This window comes from Balaenoptera borealis (genome assembly GCF_965194805.1).
Source record: "Balaenoptera borealis genome assembly, chromosome: 16".
NCBI lineage: Eukaryota > Metazoa > Chordata > Mammalia > Artiodactyla > Balaenopteridae > Balaenoptera > Balaenoptera borealis.
Genome location: NC_138872.1, coordinates 27543228 through 27566415, shown reverse-complemented (window position 1 = coordinate 27566415; position 23188 = coordinate 27543228). Strand labels below are relative to the sequence as shown.

The following is a 23188-nucleotide window of genomic DNA, read 5'->3' as shown; positions in this document are numbered from 1 at the left end:
TTCTGCTTTATAACAAAGTGAATCAGTTATACGTATATATATTTTCCATATCTCTTCCCTCTTGCGTCTCCCTCCCTCCCACCTTCCCTATCCCACCCTCCCTATCCCACCCTTCTAGGTGGTCACAAAGCACAGAGCTGATCTCCCTGTGCTATGCGGCTGCTTCCCACTAGCTATCTATTTTACGTTTGGTAGTGTATATATGTCCATGCCACTCTCCCACTTTGTCACAGCTTACCCTTCCCCCTCCGTTTGGCTTCCCGGGTCCCCAATCTACAAATTCCAGTAGGGGGTCCATTAATTTGGATGATCAAAAAATGCCCCCGGCAAATTCCCAAAGTAACCCCTAGAGGGCAGTATCTCCCCTTTGAGAATCTAGCCATTAACAAAGTCCTCTCTCCCAGGATCTTCTATTCTTTTGAGACAAATGGAGCTGCATCATAAACAAGATAACTTACCCAAATTCAACTACACGTGCTCAGAGAGAGAGAAAGAGACAAGGGGGGTTTTGTTTTTTCATTCAACTTACTGATATTTTCTTACTTTTTAAATCAAATTAATTTTGCCTTTTTTTTTCCTTTGTCTACCTGACCCTTCAAGCAGGATTCTTTTTTAATTGAAGGATAATTGATTACAATATTGTGTTAGTTTCACGTGTACGGCATAGTGATTCAGTATTTTTGCAGATTAAATTCTGTTATAGGTTGTTACAAGATAATGGGTATAATTCCATGTGCTATACAGTAAATCCTTGTTGCTTATCTATTTTAAATATGGTAGTTTGTATCTGTTAATCCCATACCCCTAATTTGTTCCTCCCCCCTTCCCTCTCCCCTTGGGTAATCACAAGTTTGTTTTCTATGTCTGTGAGTCTGTTTCTGTTTAGTATGTACATCCATTTGTATTAATTTTTAGATTCCACATGTAAGTGATATCATATAATATTTGTTTTTCTCTGTCTGACTTATTTCGCTAAGCATGATATTCTCTAGGTCCACCCATGTTGCTGCAAATGGCAGTATTTCGTTCTTTTTCATGGCTGGGTAATAATCCACTGATATATATCATATCTTCCTAATCCAATCATTTGTTGATGGGCACTTGGGAGACTTTCAAATATTCACATAAATGGAATCATTCAGTATGTACACCTTTGTATCTGGCTTCTTTTGTTTAACATAATGTTTTTCGAGATTAATTCATGTTGTATGTTTCAGTGTATTGTTATTGTTGTTTACTGTTATCGTACCATATGGATGTAACTCAATTTATCTATTCATGTGTTGTTTCCAGTTATGAGATATTATAAATAAAAACAATCCACTTGGGTTATTTCCAGTTATGGGATGTTATAAATATAACCACTACAAACATTAGGGAAGTCTTTGTATATACATATTTCTATTCTTGTCAGTAACTCTGCAACTATTTTTCCAAAGTGGTTGTCCATGTTACATTCCCATCAGCAATATATTAGCATTCCAGTTGCTCCATATCCTCACGACACTCTCTATGGTCAGCCTTTTTTATATTAATCATTCTGGTGGTATGTAATGGCATCCCATTGTGAATTTAATTTTCATTTTCCTGATGCCTAATGATTTTGAGTATCTTTTCATGGGCTTATTGGCCATTTGTATATCTTCTTTTGTAAAATGTCTGTTTAAATATTGGCCACTCCATTATTAGATTGCCTTTTTCTTACAGATTTGTAGGCATTCTTTATATATTCTGAAAATGATTCCTTTGTCAGATAAATGTTTTGCAAATATGAACAATAGCAGTCCAAATAAACCAGGAGAATCCCTCCTTGAGCCAGTGGCTGCATGAGTGGGAGAAGGGAATTGTCTCAATCTCTACACAAAGAAGGTACCTGTCAATGAAGACATCACACTTCGTTGTGTGATTCCACTGCACAGAGATATTTATCTTTCATAAAAATGGCCCCTAAACATAAACTATTACTTCCTTTGGTGTTATCACCAGAGAAACACGATGTGCTCCATTGATGGAGGAAAGCTCTCTAGGTCAGTCTCCAGAAAGGCAACTTCCTGAACCATTTTCAAGAGTTATTTGGGCCATGTGTGATTGTCGCCTGGCTCTCAGACTTAAATGTAGCCCTGGCACAATAAAAAATTCCACTCAACACTCTGCCATCAAGAACCCAGGTGGGGAAGGGGGTGGGGAGTCACAAAAACCCACCCTGAACCTCCTACGGTATCCATCATTGTAACTTTGTTCTTTTCCTTTCTTGTAAGCCCAAAGGGATCCAGCAGATCAGCAGGATGAGAAACTCCTCTAACCTCTATTCTAATTGAAGAAACTCTGAAGCATGTGAAAATACATATATATATGAATATTACATATTTTATATATGAGCACTATATATACACAAACATATATTGTAACTTTTTAAAATATACATATAACATTTTTAAAGTTATATAAAAATGTATATATCCATTCTGACAAAATACGTAACAAAAGCTAACAGGGATTATGAAAAAGTGGTGAATATTTTGAAGCTCATCTATGTTTTATTTTCCCATAATGTGTTCTAAGCATATTACTCCAGTTATAAAAATTGGAAATTAAAAAAATTTTTCAGGAGGCATTTTAGCGCTAAAAATCTTGTTTTGGAAGACTAAGCACGTATGGAAAATGTTCATGATACACTGTCAACTTAAAAAAAAAACCAAGACACAAAAAAATGTACAGTTTGATTCCATTTTATTTGTAAATCACATTTTATGTATTTTTTTATTTGTAGGTATTTATGTATAGCAAAAATACTGACGACTTTTGCCTTCTTATTTGTGCTTCTCTGTTTTCTAAGTTTTCTCCATTGAACATGTATTACTTTTACAATTAGAAGAAAATGTTATTTTAAAAGTACAAAAACGATGAGCATGGAAGACAAAATCAAGTCCAGAGGACCAGGGTGGAGTGCCAGCTCCACCACTTACTGGGTGTACAACCTGGGCAACTTGCTTAACTAAGAGCTTCAGTTACCTTATAGAAAAAGAGGGGATAATAATATCCTACGACTGTGAGAATTAAGTGAGATGATGTATGTAAAGCTGTTGGTACTTACTAAAGGCTAACTGATCTATTATTATCATTAGCTCAGCCATTCAGTGACTCTCTGGGGAATGTCTATGCTCTGCGTAGTACTTCTAAGCACCTATACAGAGCAAAAATCCCTCATCCACTTGGCTCACCTTGCACATCTCCAGTGCCATGGAGCTCCCTTCCTCCCAAAGCTTCCCCTTCACTCTGGTCTGTCATACCAATGGGTGGCTCTTGTTCTACTTCAGAACTAGTCTTTTTTCTTTTTTTTTTTTAACATCTTTATTGGAGTATAATTGCTTTACAATGGTGTGTTAGTTTCTGCTTTATAACAAAGTGAATCAGCTATATATATATATATATATATATATATATATATATATATATATATATATATATATCCATATCTCTTCCCTCTTGCATCTCCCTCCCTCCCACCCTCCCTATCCCACCCCTCTAGGTGGTCACAAAGCACCAAGCTGATCTCCCTGTGCTATGCGGCTGCTTCCCACTAGCTATCTATTTTACATTTGGTAGTATATATATGTCCATGCCACTCTCTCACTTTGTCCCAGCTTACCCTTCCCCCTCCCCGTGTCCTCAAGTCCATTCTCTTGTAGGTCTGCATCTTTATTCACGTCTTGCCCCTAGGTCTTTCATGACCTTTTTTTTTTTTTTTTTTAAGATTCCATATATATGTATTAACATATGGTATTTGTTTTTCCCTTTCTGATTTACTTCACTTTGTATGACAGACTCTAGGTCCATCCACCTCACTACAAATAACTCAATCTCATTTCATTTTATGGCTGAGTAATATTCCATTGTATGTATATGCCACATTTTCTTTATCCATTCATCTGTCGATGGACACTTAGGTTGCTTCCATGTTCTGGCTATTGTAAATAGAGCTGCAATGAACATTGTGGTACATGACTCTTTTTGAATTGTGGCTTTCTTAGGGTATATGCCCAGTAGTGGGGTTGCTGGGTCGTATGGTAGTTCTATTTTTAGTTTTTTAAGGACCCTCCATACTGTTCTCCATAGTGGCAGTATCAATTTACATTCCCACCAACAGTGCAAGAGTGTTCCCTTTCCTCCACACCCTCCCAGCATTTATTGTTTGTAGATTTTTTGATGATGGCCATTCTGACTGGTGTGAGATGATATCTCATTGTAGTTTTGATTTGCATTTCTCTAATGATTAATGATGTTGAGCATTCTTTCATGTGTTTGTTGGCCCTCTGTATATCTTCTTTGGAGAAATGTCTATTTAGGTCTTCTGGCCATTTTTGGATTGGGTTGTTTGTTTTTTTGATATTGAGCTGCATGAGCTGCTTGTAAATTTTGGAGATTAATCCTTTGTCAGTTGCTTCATTTGCAAATATTTTCTCCCATTCTGAGGGTTGTCTTTTTGTCTTGTTTATGTTTTCCTTTGCTGTGCAAAAGCTTTTAAGTTTCATTAGGTCCCATTTATTTATTTTTGTTTTTATTTCCATTTCCCTAGGAGGTGGGTCAAAAAGGATCTTGCTATGATTTATGTCATAGAGTGTTCTGCGTATGTTTTCCTCTAAGAGTTTTATAGTGTCTGGCCTTACATTTAGGTCTTTAATCCATTTTGAGTTTATTTTTGTGTATGGTGTTAGGAAGTGTTCTAATTTCATTCTTTTACATGTGGCTGTCCAGTTTTCCCAGCACCACTTATTGAAGAGGCTGTCTTTTCTCCATTGTACATTCTTGCCTCCTTTATCAAAGATAAGGTGACCATATGTGTGTGGGTTTATCTCTGGGCTTTCTATCCTGTTCCATTGATCTATATTTCTGTTTTTGTGCCAGTACCATACTGTCTTGATTACTGTAGCTTTGTAGTATAGGCTGAAGTCAGGAGAGCCTGATTCCTCCAGCTCCGTTTTTCGTTCTCAAGATTGCTTTGGCTATTCAGGGTCTTTTGTGTCAGAACTGGTCTTGACTTGAGGTCCAAAGCTTTAAGTCCAAGTCCTAGCTCTGTGCCTTGGGAGCTCTGTGGCCTTAGACAAGTCACTTTCCCTCTCTGGGCTTGGGAGCCTCATCTGTAAATTATCTTGAGGAATCTTCCACCCTAGAATTGCTTTGTTTCCCTTGGCTTCTTAGGTGCATTCTTAGGATTTAGAAGCTTGGCCATAGGCTTAGATGAGGGTCTGTTAGGATACTGCATGGGAAATAGCCCTGCAAATGTGTAAGCTTCAGAAAACTATCTCATCTGTTTTGTCTTGTTTCAACCTTCAGAAGGACAATGGCTGCCTCTGACATGACTGAGAGAAACTCGGCATCACTTCTGTAGAATTCCCACCAAAAATGCCAAAGCTGGAGCCAATCATGAGGAAACATCAGACAAACTCAAACTGAGGGACATTTCACAAAGCAACTCGCCTGGATGCCTCAAAACCGTCAATGTCATGAAAGACTACAGAACTATTCCAGATTAAAAGAGATCAAAGAAACATGACAACTGAATGGAATATGTGATCCAGGGATTTTCTGCAGCTAATCTAAAGATTAGACGATAGAAATTTGTCAATGTTAATGTCCTGATTTTTATAATTGTACCGTGGTTATATAAGAAAATGACTTTGGTTTTTAGGAAAAATCCGCTGAACTATTTAGGTATATAAGGGTATCATATCTGCCATATATATATATATGAAACTATATTCCTGTATAATTACATATGTATGTGTGTATATGTATATAGATGTATTCATATATATATGAAACTATATTCATATATAATTATATATGTATGTGTGTATAGGTATATATATATGGGGGAGGAAATGAAAAGGTTATAGTGGTAAAATATTCATATTTGGAAAAACTGGGTGAAAGATCTACAGGAATTCTTTGCACTATTGCAGATTTTCGGTAGGTCTGAAATTCCATGGAGAAGGCCAGTGGCATGCCTCTTGCTCCATAGAAGTGATAGCGATTGCAGCAGCTTTCACTTGCTGAGCACTTATAAAGTGCCAGATGCTCCCATCTGACCCCACAGCTACCCCACAAAGAGCTGTCATTATGCCCATTTTGAAGAGCAGGATCCTGGCATCAGACAGGGGAAGTGACTTGCCCCAATCACATGGCCTGTGGCCTGTACATGTCAGAGTATGAACTTGAGTCTGTCTGACTCCTCACTCCTAGAAATCATTACCATCTCCACTGCATGAAGGTCACAAATTCCCTCGCACTACATCTGGGAGTGTACAAAGAAAACACAGCTTCTTTATTCTTTGTAAAACAACTGAGGGGGAAGGGGTCTGAGTACAGAACTAAATTTAGTTCAGTCCAGCTTAATTCAACAACTTAAATAGTCTCTTGAGGTTTCTTGAGTTCTGAGGGACTTAATCTATTTGGTAAAATTGCTCAGGGTTTCGGATTCCTCCTCTCCTCTCCCTGCTCCTCCCAATTACGGTGGCCGGGGTAAGAATGAGGAGGTTGGATGGTCCAGTGCTGGCTGGCATCTGCTGGAGTCTGGGTAGTTTGAGTCTGTCACTGAGAACATCCACTGCTTCCAGCTAAGGTCAAGTCGTTGGTGAACTGGCCTGGCATCCCTCAGACTCACTGAGGCCTAGTGGGACAGGAGACTGACACGTCACTTCATGTCAGCTCTCTGTCATTCTGTGGCCTTGTCTGGGGTTCTTATCCTCTTTCTAGGCTCTAGACATCAAGCCCACCTCGCCCCCACCACACTGGGTCCTAAAACAGGCCCACTGGCAATCAGTTCAATGTCTAGGCCACCCAGAAACTAAGGAAGGTACAGAGGCAGGACTGATATTCCGGTGGTATGCTTTGTTATTAAATAATGCAGTGCTTCCCTCCTGGTTGGCAAAAGGTGCTGCCCCAAGCCCTTGGGTGTCTCCTCCTCCACTCCAGCTGCTTCTGTCTAACCTAGGGATCCCCAGATCCCTCTCATATCAGAAACTAAAGAGTTAACACCTGGCACAGCAGGCGGCCTCCAAGACTGTGCTCCAGCCTCAGGCTCAGCACCCCTTCTGAGGTTAAGTACTTTGAAATTCACCACTCCTCTCTTAGCCTGGCCATGCAAGGTCCATTCTCCTATTCCAAGGCTACCCTGACCTTCTCCAAAAACTCTCAAAGGACAGTGGACAAGAGCCCTTCTGCCCTTGGCCTTCCCCTCAATTTATGCAACGTGCCTGCCCCTTTCCGGGCTCAGTCCCAGAGAGAAGGTGGGCCAACACCAAGGGTCTTCTCCAACTCCCTTTCTCCCAAGCTCAAGTTTACTATAGAGGCTAAAACAGCTGGATAATTTCTTTCCCAGCCTCCCTTACATCAGGAGTAGCCCTGTGACACAGTTCTGGCCCGTGAGAAGTAAGCAGAAGTCTGCTGAGCGGGATTCCAGGGAAAGTTTTTGCTTTCCTGGTGCAAGTGAGAAACTAGCCCATGCCAACCCTCCCCCACTTCCTGCTTTAAACAAGGACGTTATGCCTGAAGTTTTGGTAGCCATTTGCTACCCAAGAGGATCCCAGATGTTTGCCCTGACATGGTTGCTACCTACCTCCAGATTTCTTTTGATGTAAGAAACATAAGCCTCTACAAGTTGAGTTTCCTATTTTTTTCAGCCAAACACAATCCTGATACAGGGTAATTAGAATGCACATCTGTCTACCTACTTCCCGGACTCTGCTCATGTTTTCTCCCTGCCTTGCTGTTCCCAGTTCCTTGGTCCTGGGAGAGGCAGACTTTTCCTCTGTCACCCCTCCCTGCATATGTGAAAACTTGGCTTTCATAAAATCCTCATGGTCCTTTCTACCTGGACAGCCTCTTGAAATACTAACGTAGAGGATAAATGAACATAGAAAAATCCTTTCACTCTCAACAGGCCCTGCCTTTCAAGCCGAATGTACCATCTCATTCTGAATACCAGAGGCTTATTATTAACTCTATTATTACTAATTATTACCATTATTATCTCTTGTTATCATTACTATTAACTCTTATTAACTCTATCTTTCTTTTTGCATTCCTTCTATAAACTCCGAATCTCCTGATATTATCATTATCCCCATTTTACGGATGAGGAGACTGGGAAGGCTTATGGAAGTTGAGTAATTTTTCCGGAGTTAGATGGAGTGAAAGTGATACAGGCTGGACCGGAACCATTTACAATGGTCATTAATGCCCACTCTCCTCGGATACCTCACTTCCCTCCATCAACCATCCCTCCATCCCTCCCACATTCTGGACCTCCCCCACCCCTCACCCCAGCCCCAGGGGTGGCAAGGCAGTGACAAGAGGAGACAGCTGGCAGCTTGTGTTTTATTGGAGAGCAAGGATGTCAGCCCCAGAACCAGCTAAACATTTTCAGGCTTGGAGGCCAGAGGCTTAAGTCCATAGGGGAGACAGCACAGGGAGGCATCCGGGCACAGGTGCATGTAGGTTTCGTACTTCGTGCAGTAAGGCCGGCAGGCCCCGTGGCCCTTCCAGCACCGTTTGAATTCACTTCTCCCTATGCAGGGGAAGACCCCGGGTCACAGAGCCACCCAGGGGTTGCAGGTTATATCACTGGTCACAGATTTAACAAGAGATCAAGGTCACAGATTAGACCACTGACCACAAGTTAGACCACAAGCTACCAATTAGCTCTCTAGTCATTTGTTAGATAGACTCTGGTCGTAGAGCAGCCCTCAGGTCATAAGTTAGGCCACAAAACAAGAGCTATGACCACAGGTCAAGGGTTAGACTAGAGGTAACAGGCTAGACCACTAGCCATAGATAATACAATCAGTTATAATTTAGACCACAGATCTCAGTCGAGGTTAACCCACACATCATAATTTAAACCACTGGTTACAAATCAGAGATGAATTTCTCATCCAGGTTAACCCACACCCCAAGTACACTCTAAGCACTTTTCATAAAAACAGTATTCGATTATAGTTTGTCTTATTATAATCCCAGTATATGGGTGAAGGAAACCAAGGCACGGAAAGATTAACAAATTTGCCCAAGGTCACACAGCCGTTAAGGAGCAGAGCCAGCCTTCAAATCCAGGCCATCTGGCTCCAGAGTCCAGACTTGTAACCATTATTCAAACTGCATTGTACACATAGGGACCTGTTTAATGTTAGGATTTAGTGAAGAAATTTCCAACCATGGGCCATGAAAAAGGTGAGGCTTTGGGTCAATATCCCCTCCAAGGGTCTTTGGTCACAGCATGGGGTGGGGCAGCTCCTTCATTTATTCATTCAGCAAACATGGGGCACTGGGAGTATCACAGTGAACAAGGTGGCCATGGTCCATGCCCTCAAGGAGCTTCCACCTGACAGGGAAGGGGGTTAAAACCCAAGCAAATAAATACAATAAGTAGAGTTGCGGTAAGTGCCCTGAAGTAAGTGATTAGAGTGCTGTGATGCAATTAGGGCAGGTGTGGGAAGTGAGGAGAGAGGAGGACCACTTAGGCCTGTCACAGTGATATTTCTAGATATATGACCCAGCAACTCGGAAGAACTGGGACTGAGTAGGAGGTGGAGGGAAAAAGTTTCCCTGCCTCACCTTGGATTAAAAGAGATCCCAAGGAATCCTCACATGATACCTTGGGCCTACCCATAAGTGTTATTCAGCCCATCCTCATCCTGCCAAGGTAGAGAATCTTACAATGATACAGAGCTGGCATCAAAATCTCTATGAGGCAAAGAATCCACGCTCCAAAGGGGGCACACAGTGCAATGGTTAACGGTGCGGTGTGAACCCAGCTCAGACCCCCTGCGTCCAAATCCCAGCTCTGCCATTTCCCAGCTGAGTAACCTTGGCCTCAGATTCATTTTCTGTACAACTCTCTTTCAGAGGGCAGTTATAGGGGACTTAATCACTTTAGCACAGTGCCAGGCACATAGTACATACTCAATAAATGGAAAGCAAGGTTATCAGAATGACAGCTTAGAGAGTTGGAGCACCCAGGGCTCATTCTAGGCCAACCCCTCTCATGTTTCAGATAAAGAAGGGAAGGGATTTGCCCAACTTCTTCTAACCAGTAAGTGGTGGGTCTGGAACCAGAACCCAAGACCTTGACTCCCAGATGAGGGCAGTTCCTATAACAACTACTCTTAACACACCATCGCATTTCAACCTTCCAACAAACCTGAGATACAGAAGTTATTATTTTCTCCTCCATGATCCGTTGTCCCCTCCTCATATCTTGGACTTCACCTCCATCCACTTTTCTCCTCGTGCTCCCCCCTCCGGCCTCCCTGGCCTCCTCACTGCTCCTCAAGCACATCTATCACCTCCTGCCCCCTGGTCCTTGCTGCTTCCTCTGCCTGCAGTGATCTCCTTCGTATTCTCACTGTAATCAGATCTCTGCTCAAACTCACCTCACGTAAAATAAGCCATCTGAAATTTACTTCAAAATAATTCACCGAGGAAGAGGGAGCAGGTGAATAACAAAACAGCATTGGTTCAAGTTAATAATTGTTGAAGTTAGGTGATGGATACATGGGGGTTTTTATACTATTTTTTGATTTATGTTTGAAATTTTCTAAAATAAGAAGGGTTCTTTTAAAAACTCATCATTATGTTATTCTCCATTTTTGCATGTTTACATTTTTCCATAATAAAAAGTTTTTTTAACTTGCTTTGTTCGTTGTATTATTCTCTCTACTTTCATGTACACTTGAAATGTTCCAAAATAAAAAAAATTTTTTTTTAAAAGTATCAGAGGTCTTTTTCAACCATCCCCATCAGCTCTTCCATCACTCCCCACATGCACCTGACACACTAACCTCTTGTCTTGCTTTTATTCTTCGTAGTACCAATACTTATCTCTAACATATTATATGTTTATTTGGTTATTTTCTGTCTCTACTAACTAAAATATCAGCTCCATGAAAGCAAGAACCTTGTTTGCTTTCACTGCTTGATTCCCAGAAATTGTAATAGTGCTTGGAACACAGTAAATATCTTTATAATGAATATTTGTTGAGTAAATCCCATTTTAAAAATGAGGAACCAGAGGTATAGGCTGATTCAGCAACTCACTCTAAGCTGCCCAGCAAGTCAGTGGTGAGGCCAGAACTTAAACGCTGGTCTAGGCCTCCTCTGTCCCCCAGAAGCTGAGAACCTATCCTTCATTTCTACACATACACATATACACATGCACAAACACACACACATACACAGGTGATGTTACCTGGCGGCACATGAACCAGGACCAGGAGAGCCACAAAAAGCAGAAGCAGCTGTGTCATGGCCACAGGGCTCTAGACGGGGGCAGGGGGCCACTGGGGAAAGCACAAGAGAAGAGGAACCAAGCACACCGAGTCTTGCTGCCTGTGGCCCAGCCTTTATTGGGCTGCAGATCAAGGCAGGAGTGTGGGCAGCAGGAGACCTAAGTGGGAGTCTGAGGCCCTGTGGTCCCAAGGATATAGTGGATCTCAGCCAGCTACGTGGGGAACTGATCAGCCATACCATCTGGAGGTTGCTGAGCTCTGAAGCTGGGGACAGAATGTCCTGAAGCAATGCTTGGGGTCAGAAACTGTACCTCTTCCCCACCTGAGAGGGTGGGGAAAGCCTTGGTTTCAGAGAGACCTGGTTCAATGCCAGCATCTCCCTCTAATCACTATGATACCTTGGACAAGTCACTTAGCCTCTGTGAGCTCCAGGTTGTCATCTAGGAAATGATGACAAGCCCCCTTGCAAGACTAAATACATGGAGGTTCCCTTCCCATGCCGAAAACACGGGACCAGAACTCACTGACGCATTCAAACAAGCATGTACAGTTGACCCTTGAACAACACAGGGGTTAGGGGCGCCAACCCTCAACGGCAGTCAACAATCCACTTATAACTTATAGTTGGCCCTCTGTATCTGCAGTTCTTCATATCCGAGGTTCTGCATCTGCAGATTCAACCAACCTCAGATCATGTAGTACTGCAGTATTTACTACTGAAAAAAATACTTAAGTGGGCTTGTGTAGTTCAAACCTGTGTTGTTCAAGGGCCAACGGTATTTAGGCCTACTCAGAAAGTGAGAAGAGTAATAATGCAAACCTCACAGAAAGTAATGGATACCTAGCTCATTTAGAGGATTAAAGGAAATAATACAGTGGTTTTCAAACTGTGGTACCCAGACTAGCAAGCAGCAGCAATACCTAGGGCTTGTTAGAAATGCAAATTCTCAAGGTCAATTCAAACCCACTGAATCAAAAGTTCTGGGGGTGGATCCCAGCAAGCTATGGTTTAACAAGCCCTCCAGGTGATTCTAATGCACCACTAAAGTTTGAGGACCACTGAGATAATATGGGTACAGAGCTTAGAACAGCGTCTGGTACACAGGCATCTGAGTTGCATCTTGAAAGATGAGTAGCAGGGAGGGTATTCAGGCAGAAGGAACAGAATGTGCCTGAAAGAGTAAGGTATTGGCTAGAGCAAGGAGTTTGTTGGGAGAGATTGGAAATGACCTTGTAGAGGACCGGAGCCAGAGCACAGTGGGTCTTGAATGCCAAGTTCAGGCTTTTGTATTGTAGACAACTGTAAGTTTTGTAGCAAGGATGTAACCTGTTCAGATTTCAGCTTTGAATAGAGAAACTGAAACCCAAAGAAGGGAGGTGACTTGCCTAAGGCCGTACAGCAATTGAGTTGTCTCACTCCCAGACAGTGCTGCACCACTCACAGCCCATCTTGTAGGTGGCAGAGGAAAGCTTAGAGGGCCAAGCCACAGAAGGAAACCAGGCGTGAGGGGGTTTAGCATCTGCCCAAAGCCCTGCAGGGGCTGAGCTAGTCTACCAGGCTGCTGTGGGAGTTGCTCTGAGCTGGACACCTGGACCCCCTCAGCCATGACAATGAGCCCCACCCACAGGTACAGGCTGGTCGCCGTGGGGCCCACATACATGCCTGCCCCAGTCCATCATGACCTAAAAGGAAGCACCCTGCTCAAAGACCCATGGATGGCCAAAATTACAAGTTCCCTACAGCCAACTTCTCTTCTGTACCAAGTTCACAGTGTCTCTTTTCTCCTTCTACAGCCCTGGGAAGACTTGGGGCGGGGGGGAGGGCGGGCAGTGGCAGGGGAAGCACAGACCGTGATAGAAAGGGACAATAGGCAGAGACCTGAGTGCCAGGCCCAGGTAAGCCGCAAGTTTACTCATCCTCTTAGTGTGGTATCAGGATTAAATGAGCTAATAATCCCGGCAAAGTGCTCAAACCATACCAGGCACAGCACAAGAGTCCAGTAAATATTCATCAAGTAGGGGACAGCCATTCTTCCAGGCACAGGACAGCCCTAGCTGCATAAGGGGCGCTTACCCTAGAATCTGGTGAATGAATGAATGACCGCTGCCAAAACAAGACATTCAGAACCCGTCAGTGCAGACTTCCTGGGCTCCCTCCGCCCCTCAAGCCACTTCCCAAAATTAATTCTCAATCCGAAGCAGAGTTTCTCAAAGTGGGGTCTATGAACTCTGCGTCAGGCTCACTTAGACACTTGTTTAAAATGCAGATTCCCGACCCTCTCTGCCAGGACTGCTGAATCTGCCTCTCTTGCAGGGTGGGACCTGGAATCTGAAGAGTTAACAAGTTCCCCAAGTGGTTTTTGTGACGGCTAAAGTTGGTGTGCCCCATTGCTGGAGTGGACAGATGCAGATGCAGAGGGGATCCAGGCTCAGGAATTCAGAACCCGTATCCTTCCCCTCTCTCGCCCCCCACCCCTGGCTAAGGACTTGAAGCGGCGGGTCAGCTGAGCTCTGCGAAAAGTCATTCAGCGGCCAGGGCCTTGGGGCGGAGACCCCGGGGCTGCCCTAATGGGGCGGGGCTGGACGGGGCGGGGTCGCGGCTCCTCCCCCGGCCCGGGCGGCGGGGCGGGACCGGCCTGAGGGGCTATGCTGCGAGGCAGTGGTACAGCCTGGAGCACCCGGCAGCTGCGGCGGCCGGGGACCCTGGACCCCGCCCCACACCGAGGTAAAGGCCCGCGCAGCCCGCCACCAACTTAGTCAAGTTGGTGCGGAGTTCGCCAGGCGCCCGTATGGGGCGGGGAGGGAAGGGCGGGGGGGTTCTGCGGCACAGGCAGGGAAGAGGGGGCCTCGAACCCGCGTCCCGGAGTGAGGGCCCCCGGATCTCGGGCCCGGAGGGCTGTTGCCTGGGACAGGGAACCCTCCCGGGATCTGGGGACTCACACCCAGGACCCCCGGGCCGGGGAAGCTCGGACTCCGGGAATGGCATGCCCTCCTGGGCCCTGTAGGTCTCCTCTCCAACCCCCTCTCCACCGGGACCCCTTCCTGTCACCAAACCTGGGGTCCGGCTGCCTCGAAGCCCCCGCGCCCCCACAGCAGCTGGAAGCCGTAGTGCCAGACGCTTCTGAATTTTTCACGGAGGGGGCGGGCCGGACACGCTGTTCCCATGGCACCGGGGCTCTCAGGTTTCAGCCGGAGGGAACCCCCAGACCCCCCTAGCCTTTAGCAGGACCAAGCTGCCCCTCCTGCCTCTTCCTCAGCTCTCGTGGGATCGGGCAGCGGAAGTGAATCCCCCCGGGGCTCTCAACCCTCCTCCGTACCTCCCAACCCCGAACCGAACCGTGGGGAAGAGACCTGTGGGGAAGAAGAGGAGGGAGCAATTCAGGTGTCTTTCGTGAACGTGGGTCTCATGTTCTGAATGGGTGGGGCAGCTCTGTGTGCATGCTTGTCGGGACATCCTATCTGGCTGGTGCCCCTCTGCCTATCCGTGTATCATGGGGGAGTGGGTTATCCTCAGGGCATAGGAAATGGCCTCTGGGTGTGCATGCATGTGTGTGTTCACACGCACTCACCCCTCCCAGCCTGACCCAGGTTCTCTCTGGGCCTGAAGCCAGAAAGCCCCCACAGGGAGGATCTGAGGCGCCTCCTCCTCCCATTTGAACTCGAGGGAAGGAAGGACGGCTAGAAGGCCTAGAAGGCCGCCTCTGGAGGAAGCCGTCGCATCAGCTCATCAGGACTCTACAGAAGAAGGGGCTCAAAGCACCTGGCTCACCACCCACTCCCCCTTCTTGCCGAAGGAAAGAAGGAAACCCCCCTTCCCAAGGATGACACTAAATACTCAGCAAGAGGCAACGACCCCCCTGCGTCGCCGAGCCAGTACTCCACTGCCCCTGTCCACCCGGGGCCACCAGCCTGGCCTCCTGGGCACAGCACCTTCTACACAGTCCCAGCATCCCCGACTGGGCCAATCAGCCTCCCTCAACACCCCCACCCGGCAACCTTCATCTGCCCCCAACGGTTGGTCCTCTGAATCCAGCGACTCTGAAGGCTCCTGGGAGGCCCTCTACCGTGTGGTACTGCTTGGAGATCCTGGTGTAGGGAAGACCAGCCTGGCCAACCTCTTTGCAGGAAAGCAAGAGCGGGACCTCCATGAACAGCTGGGAGGTAGGGACCCTGTGGGCTGGGAAGGGATGCAGTCGATGGAGTGAAATCCCTGTTATCTGGGGGCATAACGCTGCCAAGAACAGTTGTACAACTCATGCACTGCTCAACTCTGAGGGGCATCTTTCACATAGATTATGAAGTGAATGATAACCCCCTGGAGTGTGCAGGGCACAGCCTGCACAAAGATCTACAGGAGGGAAATTCCTTGAATAGTGAATGAGAATTTTGCTAATTTCTCAAGGATGAGAGGTGTGGGATTCATTTTCATGTCATAAGGGAAGCAATTCTGAGTTCCACAAGTCCCAAGTATAAAGAAATGGTGAACTTCCTCCCAACCCTCAGACCCTGCCCCATAGACAACCATCCATGCCCACCATGACCTGCAGCCAAACTAAGATCCTACCCAAAATGGAGACTCCCAGACTCTTAAGTTGGGCCCTGGGTTCCTTTATTCCCAAGAGGTGCAGTGAGCTAAGAGGGCCTGGGGTCCCAGAATGATGGGGATCAGGGACCAGACAGAGGAAATGAAGATGAGTCCCTGCAGGACTGGCAGAGAGGACCCAGGGTGAGTGGGGGGAGAGGGGAGGTTAAAGGCAGAGAGGAGGTGGGGACACTCTGACCACGCCCTTTCTCCAGCCCTGACTGCTCAGAGTGTGAACCCATATGTACACATGTACACCGGCATGTATGACAGATAGGGAGACAGAGTTCCAGAGAGGGTAACGGGACCTGCCTGAAGCATACACTAAGCCAGGGACAGAGCAGGACTGGGAGAATTCCCAGCCCAACTTTAACCCCACCGCCCCACACTCATTCAATCAACCAAACCAACGAAAGCTTTCTCAGCACCTACTGTGTGCCAGGTACTGTGCTGGCAGCTGGTGAGACATGAGCTCCTCATGGTGTTTCTTGGCCTATCAGGAGAGACAGACATCTAACAAATATGGTGAGCACTTCAAGGAGAAGTGGAGGGGGCGGAAAGAGGGGTTAGGGAGGCCTGCATCCTCCCCAGGCCTGCATCTCCTCCCTGAAATCCGTGTGTTTCCTCAGTTGCAGAAGATGTATACGAGAGGACCCTCACGGTGGATGGAGAGGATACCACACTGCTGGTCATAGACACCTGGGAGGCTGAGAAACTGGTATGGCACAACAAGCAGGATTTAGGGGGAGGGGTGCTGAGGCTAGTACCAGATTCCTGTCCCCTCCTAGGACACTACAGATCAGGGACAGGGCAGGGCCCATCCTCGGCACCTCCCCAAACCCACAGCTCCTAAGCAGCCTTTCCAACCAAAGCCAGGAGAACCTCATGACCCTGACCCCCTTTTCTCACTCCATTCATCCTCTCCTTACAACCATCCCAGGATGTGCTTCTCCCCCTGCAAATCTTCCCCTTACGAGCACCCTTATCCCATTCCACCCACCCACATTGTACAGAAAAAGGAACACCAGATTTAGCCTGAGGTTGAACCCCCTCTTCCTTTGTCTTACCAGTTGGCTTTGTGCAATTGACTTACCCACTCTGGGCTTCAGTTTTCTCACCTAATAAATGGGTGGATCATTCCTGCCTTCCTTACCAGCTGGTTTTTTTAAACTTCTTATGCAGCTTCACAGAGATAAGCACAGTTTGGAGCATGAAAAAATGCTGAACGTGAGTGAAGAATTGTAAATAATGATAATTCTTATCGATCATGACTTCATAGCTAGTAAAAAGAAGACACCAAAGATGTCCTTCCCTAGCCCATTCCAAAGCAGGAAGAGAGCACTGGGCAGGGACATGTCCCCACTATGCTCTTCTTATCTTGCTTGAGTTTTCTTACCTTTGTTTATCTCGTTGAGTCTTTTTTCTTGCTACACAGGTAACACATGCTCATTGTAGAACTTTGAAGAAATACAACTAAGCAAAGAGAAGGATCTAAAAATCACCTGGGATCCCATCTCTCTAAGGGGTAGGCCCCTCCCCTAACACTCAGGGAGGCCCTGCCCACAGGGTGGGGCTTAGGAGGGCAATGTTGGGTGACTGATTGACAAGAATGGCTGACAGCTCCAGAGATAGGCCCAAATTTAGGGATGAAGGAGCTATGAGACCAATTCCTTTTAACTAGCATAAAAGGAAACCCAGGTCCAAATGAGCATCATAATAATGATGGTTCTCCTAACAGCAGCTGACATTATGGAGCACCTTCTTCCTAAGTGTCAACCCCTGTGCTAAACACTAGACATATATTTTGACATTCAGTCAAGACAAAAACTATACAATGAGTGTATTTCTGATTCCCATTCTATCAATGAGGAAATCAAAGCTCAGAGAGGTTATGTGTCCAAAGTTCTCAGATAGCAAGTGGGATTCAAACCCAGATTTATAATAGCCCAAAGCTTATACTCTTATGCACTAGGACCATCCCCACTGGGAGCATCACCTTCTGAATCTCCATCTGAGGTTCCACTCCTTCACTCACTTGTTTATTAAGAAACACTGGCTGGCCCCCTCAGCCAGGGTGAAGGGAGGGCACCACGACCAAACCCAGATATGCAAGGCCTGCCCGGGGGTCCGACGTCAGGTCCCTGCAGCCCCATCACCCACAGCCAGCCTCAGGGCCAGCCTGAGGGCGGCAGCCTTGAGGGTCCCACATCCTAAGGCCCGCGGAAGGCCTTGGGGATCCAGTGGCCAGCTCACACCCAAGCTTTATTTTTAAAAAAAGAAAGGAAGGAAGAAAAAAAGAAACACTGGCTGGATATTTATCATGGGCCAGGACACTGAAGACCCATCAGTGACTAAGGCAGACATGCCTTCTGGCCTCATGGAGCTCACAGACTGGTGAAGGAGGGTCTACTTTTTGGATGCAGTTGAGAATCCTATGGGACAGAGTCCAGTGAATTAAGAAGAGTGATCAGACTGGGAGTCCCATTTGGGAGACAGACTAGAAGGCAGGAATTGGAATTCTGTGCCCAGCTGGCTGTGTGGCCTTGAGAAAGTGTTCTCTTCTCTGGCCCTTGATTTCCCTACAGTTTCCCTGGCCAGTGTCTGTGAAGGCAGTTCCCAAAGAGGGTCCATGCAGAGAGGGTCCATGCTGATGTCAGAGAGGCAAAATCTGACAGAACTGGGAGGGCCTTTGTTTCATCCAGTAGTACCCCAGCCTCGCTGACCATCAGGGTCACCTGAAGAGTATTAGAAATCAGATTCTCAAGTCTCACCCCAGACCTAATGAAATAGAACCTACAAAAGTGGGGTTCTGGAATCTACATTTTTAATCACACCCCCAAGGGGTTCTTACCCACCAATCCATGTACCAACCAGCTTTTGTGATGCTAACACACAGCAAATCTTCCATGAATATTTGTGCAATGAATGAATGAATAGTCAAGACCCACCCTCTCATTCTACAAATGAGAAAACAGACTCCGAGGGAGGAAGGAACCTGTCCATAGTCAAAGCTAAGAACCCAGAATAAGAACCCACATCTGTCTGACTCAGTTCAGGGTTATTTGGCCCCGGGGAAGGATCAGTACAGCTGTTCAGAACTTACCCCTTTTGACAATGATGTTGACATGGATCCGATGCTTTCCTACTTATCTACCTTATTTGGTTATCAGAAAACTTTTCTGGCTTCTTTTCCCCTCACAGACAATACTTCCACCACACTCGGCATTTCCCACTCCTGCCCACTCTCTTCCCTCCTACTCAGCCTGCTCATCCTTTCTAACCCCACTCACCAGTCCACTGTGAAGTCCTCCCACACTCTGCCCAGTTGAGTTCTTCTGGTCTACCCCTGCCCCAAGCCCCATGGGTCCTCCAGCCACTTGCATATGCCTCTCTTTTTTTGGCCGAGCTGCACAGCATGTGGGATCTTAGTTCCCTGACCAGGGATCAAACCCGCACCCCCTGCACTGGAAGCACGAGTCTTAACCACTGGACTGCCAGGGACGTCCCTGCATATGCCTCTCTTAATGGTACTTATCACACTGCATTATATCTCTCCATTTTCATAGCATCCCTTCCTAATCATGAGCTTTTGGAGGGCAGGAACTGTGTCTCCTTAAACACTTAGAAACACTTGGAAAGCTGTTACCTAGGTGGTTCAGTCTCAGAGTGCTGTCCCTGACAAAAGAGCATCATCCAAAACAGAATATCAAAATTACTCCAGTTCTTTCCTTTCCTTGTCAAACATCTTGACAGGACTCCACTTCTTAAAATGCCCCTTGCCTCTCCCACCCCTTTCCCTTACACGCCACAGTTGCTCCTTCAACTCTCTCTTCAAGACTATCCAGAAAAAAACCTCCCCTGGAAGACAGCCTCCTGTCCCCACTTCTCTCCCTTCCTTTTTTTCTTAACTCTGGACTGCAAAAAGCCAAAAGGACTGTCTAGCAAGACCAAACCCTCCTCAAACCAGACAAAAGAGCTGAAAAGGCAAAGCCAGAACTCTCCTTAGCAGAACCCAATAAATCTTTTGTCTCCAGTGCCCGGCCTACAGAAGGAACCAATGAATGAGAGAATGGAGTGAGGTAGTGTCATTAGCCCAATTTTTCAAGCAGAGAAACTGCGGCTCAGGGAGAATCGGTGGTTTCCTAAGGTGACACAGGGAATTATGGCAGAATTTGTCCCCCAATCTGTCCAAAGTATCAACCTCAGCCCCATCCCACCCGTTAGACCATCCCAGCCCCTCCTTTCTCAGCCAGGGCCTAGGTACCGTCTGAGGATGGGCCTGGGTTCCCTCCCCTACAGGATGAAAGCTGGAGCCAGGAGTCGTGCCTGCAGGTGGGCAGCGCCTACGTTATCGTGTACTCCATCGCAGACAGGGGCAGCTTCGAGAGTGCCTCTGAGCTCCGCATTCAGCTGCGGCGCACATATCAGGCGGACCACGTGCCCATCATCCTGGTGGGCAACAAGGCGGACCTGGCACGCTGCCGGGAAGTCTCCGTGGAAGGTGAGCCCTCCACTCCACCCTCCTCTTAGCCCTGTTGTCACTGCGTCTCCTCCAGTGCTCCTCATCTCAGTGACTCGTGCCCCACCACCCCCACCCCGGCCACCTCCATCCTGCATCTACTTGCCTAAGCCTGAAAGCTAGAAACCATTCTTGGCTTGCCTCCTCTCTCATTCCCTCAGACCAGTCCTCAGACCTTGTCGGGTCCACCTCCCTTAACCCCACATTCCCTTCCCGCCACCATGCCCAGAGCCTCTGCCCCATCCTGGCATCTCCACTTTAGCCTGGGCCAACCCCCGTACTTCTCTATCCCCACTCAATCGGTTCTCCTCACCAGCTGGCAGAGTTTTCCCGAACCAGAGCTGACCTTGTCACTTCTTTGCCTAAAAATTCCCCTATGTGCCCCAGTGCCCTTAGTCTGAGACACTTTATTCACCAGGCATGATAGGCCCAGTGCCTGTAAGCTTTTCAAGGGCTTACATATGAGACCTGAAAAAGACAATTATTGACTCCAAAATACAGTGAGAAAATTATAAATTCAAATTTCACAGAGCTTTGTGTACAAAACATAATATTGTGTCAGCCAGCAACTGCAAACCAAAATGTTTAAAGTTATACTTAAATTGTATTTAAAGTGGGATGGGGAATATTTTAATACAATTGATGTATCAGGTGGGAGCCATAAAGATCTAAAAATGGCCCTACTCACAGGGTGAAATCTAAAAAATATGTAAAGTGAGACCCAGAGTGGGGAGGCCAGTTCTACAGGGTCACCAGCCACTGAGGACTAGAACCCAGGCCCCTGCAACCAGCCCAGTGGCATCCTGGAGATGGAAGACCATAAGCTTTATGAGCAGACGTCCCAAAATTCTGCAACATGATCCCCAGGAGATTTTGTTGAATCGCAGGTTCCCAGGCCTCACCTACCGAATTAGAATATCTGCGGGTGGGCTCAGCAACCTGCATTTTAACAAGCTCCCCCAGACGATTCTGATGCACAGATTAGACCCCTTCCCTGGCAGTCAAGACCCTTCCGTGGGACCTTCCGGTCTTCCCAGCCTCATTCTGCTATCAGTATCAATCACTAACCTGTGAACTAACTCCTCAAAGCCAGATTTCTCTCTGAGTCCCCTGGCACGCAGCACAAGGTATGGGGAAAGGAAAAATCATGCTTCCGGTTGAGATTGAACACACCTCCTGCTACCTTTATCTCCTTTTTCCGGTTGTGGCTCCGCCCTGGCTCACCTGACCCCGCCCCCTCAGAGGGCCGCGCCTGCGCTGTGGTGTTCGACTGCAAATTCATCGAGACGTCAGCCACGCTGCAGCACAACGTGGCGGAGCTCTTCGAGGGCGTAGTGCGCCAACTGCGCTTGCGCCGCAGGAACTGCGCAGCCCGGGAGCCGCCGGCCCCCAGACGACGGGCAAGCCTAGGCCAGCGCGCTCGACGCTTCCTGGCACGCTTAACTGCCCGCACCGCCCGCCGCCGGGCACTCAAGGCCCGCTCCAAGTCCTGCCACAACCTTGCCGTGCTCTGAGGCCACCCGCCCACTCTCTGGGTGGGGGGCACTGGGGTGCATTCTGGCCTCCACCAGGGCCGCGGAGGGGCAGAGTCTCTGTGGCTTGCAGTCTGCATCGTGGGCCTTGGCCGCCCGTTGCCCCAACGTACAGAGAGCGTCTCCCCAGCCGCAACTTCACGGACCTCTCTGCCCTGGGCAAGTGATGGACAGACCATGGGGCCAAAGCCTAAATTGGGGTTTTCATGCGGTGCGTGTCTTTTTGTAAAAAGTCTTCCTTGTCCTTGGGCTCTGGCCAACCCTCAGAAATTCCCCCACAATAAACCAGACCAGAAGGATGTCCTGTCTGAGTGCCCAGATCTCTTCTTTTGGGCTCTTCCAGGCGTCTCCACCTCCCGCTTTCCCATCTACACGGGCTGCAGACTGGGTTGGCCTGCTGACCTGGGTGTCAGGGTTAGTCAATAAAATCACTGGACCAGTTATGCATTCAGGCCCTTCTCTGAACCACTGGGCACAGCCCCTGCCCCACGACTTTGAGGGAGACACAGTGGAGCACAAACAACCACAGTTCGGTGTGATGACCTCCTATTCTCTCATTAACTCGTTTTTTTAGATTATAAATTCACAAAATATTCTCTGAAAAAAAAAATCTTCGCCCTCATCCTAGCAATATAATAGCTGGTGTTTGCTGGGAGCTGATTGGGTACTAAGCTGCCACAACTATTAATCTTCACGACCCATGTTTAACTAGTTAGAAAACAGAGGCATAGAACAGTGAAGGCTTATGCTCCAGATCACACAGCAGCTATAAGTGAAGTTGCCAGGATTCCAGCCCAGGCTTGTGAGACTAGAGTCTGTGGCCAGCTTATCCACAGTTGTCTTGGAGAATGTGACAAAAAACTACAGACTCCCAGGGAAATGGACTTTCAAACACAATTTTGCACACAATTTAAAGAAGGCGGGTGGACTCCATGAAACTCAATCCATTAATCCCCAGGATGGACCCCCGATTTAGTCCGACTCATTCCGTTTTCTAGCTGTGGAAATTGAAGCCCAGAGAGGGGAAGTGAGCACCCCAGAGTCGCCCAGCCAGTAAGGGTAAGGACCAGACCTCAGGGCCCAGCCTCCTGCTATGTCTGTGTGGGAAGTAGGAGGTAGTGAGGCATCATGGCTGGGGATGGGCCTTGGGGGTCAGGTCAGGAGTTTCCAGCAGAAGGGGAAGTGGTGTCACTACTTTGAGAGGAGAACATGATGCAAACAGTTTGGACCATTGTGTCCCTGATGCCTGACACCCCTGCCCCCAACC

The 23188-nt window shown here is 47.1% G+C and overlaps 2 protein-coding genes and 1 long non-coding RNA gene across 8 annotated transcripts in view; 1 reads left to right on the top strand and 2 right to left on the bottom strand.

The window, feature by feature from the left end:
- The window catches only part of LOC309613941, a 211744-nt gene extending 211589 nt beyond the window's left edge, over positions 1-155 (bottom strand). Inside the window, exon 1 of the long non-coding RNA XR_014235950.1 lies at positions 111-155. This is a non-coding gene — a long non-coding RNA (uncharacterized lncRNA). The remainder of the gene's footprint in view (positions 1-110) is intronic.
- Positions 156-5672: 5517 nt separating this feature from the next.
- On the bottom strand, positions 5673-13834 carry DEFB124 (defensin beta 124). Of its 2 annotated transcripts, none has more exons than XM_082361503.1 (2): positions 11249-13006; positions 5673-8569 (listed from the first exon to the last, which is right to left on the bottom strand). In XM_082361503.1, exons 1-2 carry the CDS (start codon positions 11304-11306, stop codon positions 8415-8417), a joined length of 213 nt encoding a protein of 70 aa, XP_082217629.1. In that variant the 5' UTR covers positions 11307-13006; the 3' UTR covers positions 5673-8414. The 2 variants fall into 2 exon arrangements, 1 of the variants encoding a protein (XP_082217629.1); XR_014235944.1 differs by lacking the exon at positions 11249-13006 and adding an exon at positions 13363-13834 and having other exon boundaries at positions 8552-8569.
- Positions 13835-13883: 49 nt separating this feature from the next.
- Positions 13884-22220, top strand: REM1 (RRAD and GEM like GTPase 1). 5 transcript variants are annotated; one of them, XM_082361474.1, is made up of 5 exons: positions 13884-14013; positions 14867-15449; positions 16500-16588; positions 20170-20371; positions 21632-22220. In XM_082361474.1, the coding sequence occupies exons 2-5, from the start codon at positions 15110-15112 to the stop codon at positions 21901-21903; spliced, it is 903 nt and encodes a 300-aa protein (XP_082217600.1). In that variant the 5' UTR covers positions 13884-14013; positions 14867-15109; the 3' UTR covers positions 21904-22220. The 5 variants fall into 5 exon arrangements, with proteins under 5 accessions (XP_082217600.1, XP_082217602.1, XP_082217604.1 ...); XM_082361476.1 differs by having other exon boundaries at positions 13914-14013; positions 14896-15449; XM_082361478.1 differs by having other exon boundaries at positions 13936-14013; positions 15083-15449.
- The last annotated feature ends 968 nt before the right edge of the window (positions 22221-23188 follow it).

What these genes read in the sequence shown, in the direction of transcription:
- DEFB124 (XM_082361503.1), bottom strand. Translation starts at nt 11,306, where the DNA reads ATGACACAGCTGCTTCTGCTTTTTGTGGCTCTCCTGGTCCTGGTTCAT. An exon ending in CCTGGTTCATGTGCCGCCAG is followed by an intron (nt 8,570 to 11,248) that starts GTAACATCACCT and finishes TCCCCTGCATAG; the next exon opens with GGAGAAGTGAATTCAAACGG.
- REM1 (XM_082361474.1), top strand. Translation starts at nt 15,110, where the DNA reads ATGACACTAAATACTCAGCAAGAGGCAACGACCCCCCTGCGTCGCCGA. An exon ending in CCTGGGAGGCTGAGAAACTG is followed by an intron (nt 16,589 to 20,169) that starts GTATGGCACAAC and finishes CCTCCCCTACAG; the next exon opens with GATGAAAGCTGGAGCCAGGA. An exon ending in CCGGGAAGTCTCCGTGGAAG is followed by an intron (nt 20,372 to 21,631) that starts GTGAGCCCTCCA and finishes CCGCCCCCTCAG; the next exon opens with AGGGCCGCGCCTGCGCTGTG.